At 48.5% G+C, this 5,272-nt stretch overlaps 1 protein-coding gene across 1 annotated transcript; it reads right to left on the bottom strand.

Moving 5' to 3' along the window:
* Positions 1-3,616: 3,616 nt before the first annotated feature.
* LOC127782997 (11 kDa late embryogenesis abundant protein) lies at positions 3,617-4,407 on the bottom strand. The gene has a single exon (XM_052310293.1). The coding sequence runs from the start codon at positions 4,270-4,272 to the stop codon at positions 3,820-3,822; it is 453 nt and encodes a 150-aa protein (XP_052166253.1). The 5' UTR covers positions 4,273-4,407; the 3' UTR covers positions 3,617-3,819.
* Positions 4,408-5,272: the final 865 nt, after the last annotated feature.

Genomic DNA, 5,272 nt, shown 5'->3' with positions numbered 1-5,272 from the left:
GGCTGAATCGGTGGCAACCAATTAGGCGCACCTTGACTTGTATTCCCCTCCGGGTGGGCCGATGGGGTTGTACTTGAAATGCAGTGGGGTTGGTTGAGTTGCTGAAGGAAAGCTCGGAGTTGCGCCTGCAGAGCCGAAGCCCCTTCCGCCACTGTTTGTGGCGCTTGGCCAGGTGGTTGATGGTGTACTTGGGCAGTGACTGGTTAAGCTTGCAGTTGCACGTGAGGGGTCGGATGCATTGCTACGGCCGATTGCTGCCTGGCGAAGTACACCGGCGCCTGTGCGGCTTGTGGTGGAAAGGGCTGGGTCGTCACTTGCGGATGGACTTGAGGTGGGACATAACCTGCCGAATACTGAAGGATTGGAGCCGACGTGGCCTTGGCCCGCCTTGCCGCCTCGTATGCTTGTTGTTGTTCTTGCATTTGGCGAAGCATGTCTTGGAGCCATGTCATGTTCTGTCGCATGGCTTCCATGTCGGCTTCGGCTTGTGTTTCGGGGTCAGGGCTGACCTGGGCCTGCACAACGGCGAGCGCAGTTGGGGCCGCTGCCGGCTGCGATAGAGCGGCTTGGGGCACCACCAGTTGGCCTGTCAAAAGGATCTCCGCCCTGGTCTGGAGTGCCCTTGCCGCCGCAGCCGCCTTCGCCACGTCGGCCGCGTTCGGCTCTTGCACAGAGGTTGCAGGGGCCGAAGGCGGTTGTGATGGCGTTTGTCCTCCTCCATCTTCGGCCACAGGCGCCGAAGGCTCTGCTCCTTCTTCGACGGCCATGTCCGGTCCGGCGTCGCTTTCCTTCCGCCTGGCAACCTTCTCCTTCACGACCCTCTTCGGTGGCATTCGCTCTCAGTGGTTTCGCTCGGAGGTCCCCACGGTCGGCGCCAGCTGTTGTCGAAATGACAACTGCATACGTCGAAAGACATGGTTACTTAACAGTGGTTGAAAGGAAACGAAGTGTATTGAATCTTGAATTGTTTGCCTTTTTTTTGGATCCCCCCATTACATGGCCCTAGGGGACTATTTATAGCCCCATTACAGGTTCTTACTACTAGGGTTTAGGTTGTACAGGGGAATTTACATGATTACCCTTACGAAAGGGACATTTACAGGGGTACATAATGTTATGGGGGCTCATGGGCCCCTGATGGGCCGTCTGGCGATCGCCGGCCCTATAGCTCCTAGGCTTGATGGGCCGGAAAGGCTTCCTCAACCCTCGCGGGGACGAACTTGCCATGGCGAAGTAGTCTTCCTTCGGCAGATAGTCTTCGCCTTGCACCCTTCGCTTGAGACGCCTCTGGCCTGGCAAGGCACTCGTACGATTCTTCGCCTCACGCCGTTCTTGCTCCATAGCCTTCGCCACGGGTTTTGGCAGATTTGGTCGAAGGGCCTCATGCCATCCGCCAACACTCTTCTTCCCCTCTTCCTCCCTCTCTATTCTTTGTCTCTTCCTCTCTCTCGCGCAGCGGTGGTAGATGGTACCAGTTGCTAAGATGCAGGACCATGTGGTAGTTGTAGTTGTACTGCCTAACGTTTGCTCGTTTTTCAAATCACTACCATGGTTGTTAAGGTGGTAAGGCGTAAGGCGTGGACCCAGCACGCATTACGCCTTAGGCGGTAAGGCGTAAGGCGAGGCGATGCCTTATGCAAATATGAAAATAGGAAATGAAGGACTTTTTCGTAATATCTACAGAGTCCAAGGACTAAATGGAAGACAAAAATAGGAAATGAAGGACTTCTCCGTAATATCTACAAAGTCCAAGGACTAAAATGGAAGATGCTAACAAATATCTATCGATCTATCCTAGTCCCCAATCGCATCTGCACCCACCAACTCGCCTCCGCTCCACTGTCGCTTCCATCCCTTTGATCCCCTCCACTTCTCCCTCTTCCCCTGCCACTTGCCCGCCTCTGCTCCTCCTTGGCTCCCTCTTTCCCTAACACCGCCGCTCCTCGCCGTTGGGTGGTTCTGGTCATCGAGGGTACCGCTGCAGCTAGATGGGAAAGACGCTACCATCAGATGGGAAGGATGCCGCCACCAGATGAGATTAGGTCTCCAGATGCATCTCTCTCTTCTTTCGCGCCTAGGGCGTCGCCTCATGCCAACCTTACCTAGCTCCTTGCAACGTCTTGCACACACCTTAGTGACGCCTCAAGCCCTAAGGTGACACTTTAGGCACGGCTGGTAAGGCGGAACAGACGTCTTGAGCCCTGAGCACGCCTTACCGCTTTATGAACGCCGTAACAATCATGATCACTACAACAAAAGCTCTAATAAGAAACAATTCATACATACCGGTTTTAAAACCAACACCTATTAACATTAACATTGTTTCCCACCTCCACATGGTAAAAACAATAAAATATGTTCATATATGTTGAAGGAATGAAAACTGGGGTCCCTATCCCCGAATCATTAGGGTATGAGCAACATAAAATAAGATTCCCACCTCCACGTGATAAAAAAAAATCAAAATAAAAAATCGACAGCTGTAATAAAAAACTAAAAGGTACCGATAACAGACATAAACCGAATCAAAGGTATCGATTCTAGATAAAAATATGATAAAAATATATACATACGTACCGATTCTAGATAAAAATATATACATATATGTTGAAGGAACGGGTAAAAGATCTATATATTCAAGAGTCAAAGAGACGTACTACATGATCTCAAGGCTTTAGTAATGTACAAGACCCGTGTTTAAGATACCCACCCAATTTTGTAACACAAGATCTAAGTCTAGATGAACAGATACCCAATATATACTACTACTCATTTAGTAGGACGTAGTAGTTCACGTACGTTCGAGAATCCTTCATGCTCCCGTAAAAAAAAAAAAAAAAAAAGCAAAACCCATCCTTTATGCTCCGTCCGTAAAAAAAAAAATCTGGATTTTCATGTTCAACTTTGACTTGTCCGTCTTATATAAAAATTTTTTTATTCGTATTTTTATTGTTATTAGATGATAAAACATGATTAGTATTTTGTCTGTCTTATATGAAATTTTTTTTATTCGTATTTTTATTGTTATTAGATGATAAAACATGATTAGTATTTTATATGTAACTTGTTTTTTATTTTTTTCATAATTTTTTTAAATAAGACGGCCGGTCAAACAGTCAAACGAACATGAAAATCAGTCAAACGAACATGAAAATCAAATCCGGTTTGTCTTTTAATTTTTTTTTTTTAAACGGTTTGTCTTTTAATTTTTTTTTTTTAAGGACGGAGGGAGTACGTCTCACACGACTAACATATGAAAACTTCCCACACGGGATATATCTAGTACCAAATCCAGTACCTCTGCTTATCCATCAGAAAGTAATTATTAAACACAGACGTCACTGAGTGCATGGAAATGAACGAACGCAATCAATCATACACATCGAAGTAATCATATTTGGATAGAAATGAACAAACACAATCAAGCATACACATATCGAAGTAACCATATTTTCAAGTACTTCCTCCCCTCCGTTTCACAGTGTCATAATGTAAGTTATTATAATGTAAGTTATTATAGTATTTCCTTTAAATTTTCTATATTCATATTAATGTCTCTAAATTCATTAACATTAATATAAATATGAAAAATTAACATCAATATGAATATAAAAAATACTATAATGACTTACATTTACATTGTGAAACGGAGAGAGTACTCTGTTTTATTTCATAATTAAGCATCTCCCACAACATGATACCACTTCTAACACGTACAATTTTATTCCCCATCAACTCATAGTAGCGAAGTGAACTCTACATGAACTGATGAACAGCTACTAGTAGATCATAAATTGTCACATTGATATGAGAATGAGATCACTGGTACTGGCCGCCGGTGCCGTGGGCCTGCGAGAAGTCGCTGCCGACGTGCGGGTTGTGGGCGGCGCTGGGCCTCGCCGTGCCGGTGGCCGTCCCGACCGGCCGGCTCTCGGCGACGCCGTCCTGGACGTGCCCTCCCGTCGGCTGCGCCGCACGCGGGTCCACCCCGGGGGCGCCCTGCGACGGGTGGTACGCGCCGGCGCCGCCCGTGGCGCGCTCCTTGGCGGCTGCGTTGGCGGCCATGGCGTGCTGCTTCTCCTCCTCGGCGGCCTGCACGCGCTCCTGCCGCCTCACCTCCGCCGCGTCCTCGTCGGCCGCGTTGCGCGCCGTCGCCTTCTCCACCTGGCCCTGCACGGCGGCGCGGGACTTGTCCATCCCGGCGCGCGCCGACGCGCCCACGTTCGCCGCGGCCTCCTTGGTCGACTGCATCGCGTTCTTCCCGGCCTGCATGCTGGCTACCTAAACTCAAGTATGGCTACTTTTATGGCTGTGGATTTGGATGAACTTAAGAAGAAGCTTGATGATTATTGTAATTGTTGAAGAGGATCGAAAGGAAGCTGGCAATTTATAGAGCGGCAAGCAACGAAGAACTCGTGCAAGTGTTGAGGAGGTGACACGGGAGCATGTGCACGTGTAAGATGGGCGATGTGTGTTGTGCCAGGTGTCTGGACACGAGGCAGCCGGATAAGGGCGCCACGCTTGGGAAGCAGGTACGCTCTAAACAAGTTTCTAGTTATCACTAGCGGAAACCCTCTGTACTTCCGGTTCGTAACCCCTTTTAGTCCCGGTTAAGATCGCTATTTGTAGTCCCGGGTGAAATAATCGAAACTAAAGATTCCGGTTGGTGTTACCAACCGGGACTAAAGAGAGGGTAGCAGCAGTCCCATTAGGTCTCCTTTTCTTTTTTTTTCATTATTTTTTAGCAAGAATTTAATCCCTATATTTTCTCCCAAATCGAGTGGGATGTATATTCCTAAATCAAACCCCAAATCAAAGTAACATCCCAAAACATTCACATCAAAAATCTTAAGTTACTTGTACACACAAATCAAATACATCATAAATCTTAAAAAAATTGCACACATACCAAATACATCACATATTATACATCTCAGATCCATACAACAAATCACAAAATTATACATCTCACTGAATCACAAATTGTAAAAAAAAGAAAAAAAATGGATGCCGGTAGCGCCGCCTGCCGCCGCTCGCTACTCGGCCCGTGCGCGGCCTGCGTGCGGCCCCGCCGGCCGCCTACAGCGTGCAGCCCCGCCGGGCGCGGCCCCGCCTAACGCATGTGGGAGGGGGGAGGGGGAGGAGGCGGCCCTCGCTGGGCATCGGATGGGAAGGGAGGAGAGGGAGGAGGGGGAGGAGAGGGCCGGGATGGGAGGAGGAAGAGGAGGAGGGGGAGGAGGAGATTGGATGGGAAGGGAGGAGGGGGAGGAGA

This window comes from Oryza glaberrima, chromosome 8 (assembly GCF_000147395.1).
Source record: "Oryza glaberrima chromosome 8, OglaRS2, whole genome shotgun sequence".
NCBI classification, from domain to species: domain Eukaryota; kingdom Viridiplantae; phylum Streptophyta; class Magnoliopsida; order Poales; family Poaceae; genus Oryza; species Oryza glaberrima.
Note: the sequence above shows the minus strand (reverse complement) of the source record. Positions and strands in the feature narration are given on the sequence as shown.

What these genes read in the sequence shown, in the direction of transcription:
- LOC127782997 (XM_052310293.1), bottom strand. Translation starts at nt 4,272, where the DNA reads ATGCAGGCCGGGAAGAACGCGATGCAGTCGACCAAGGAGGCCGCGGCG.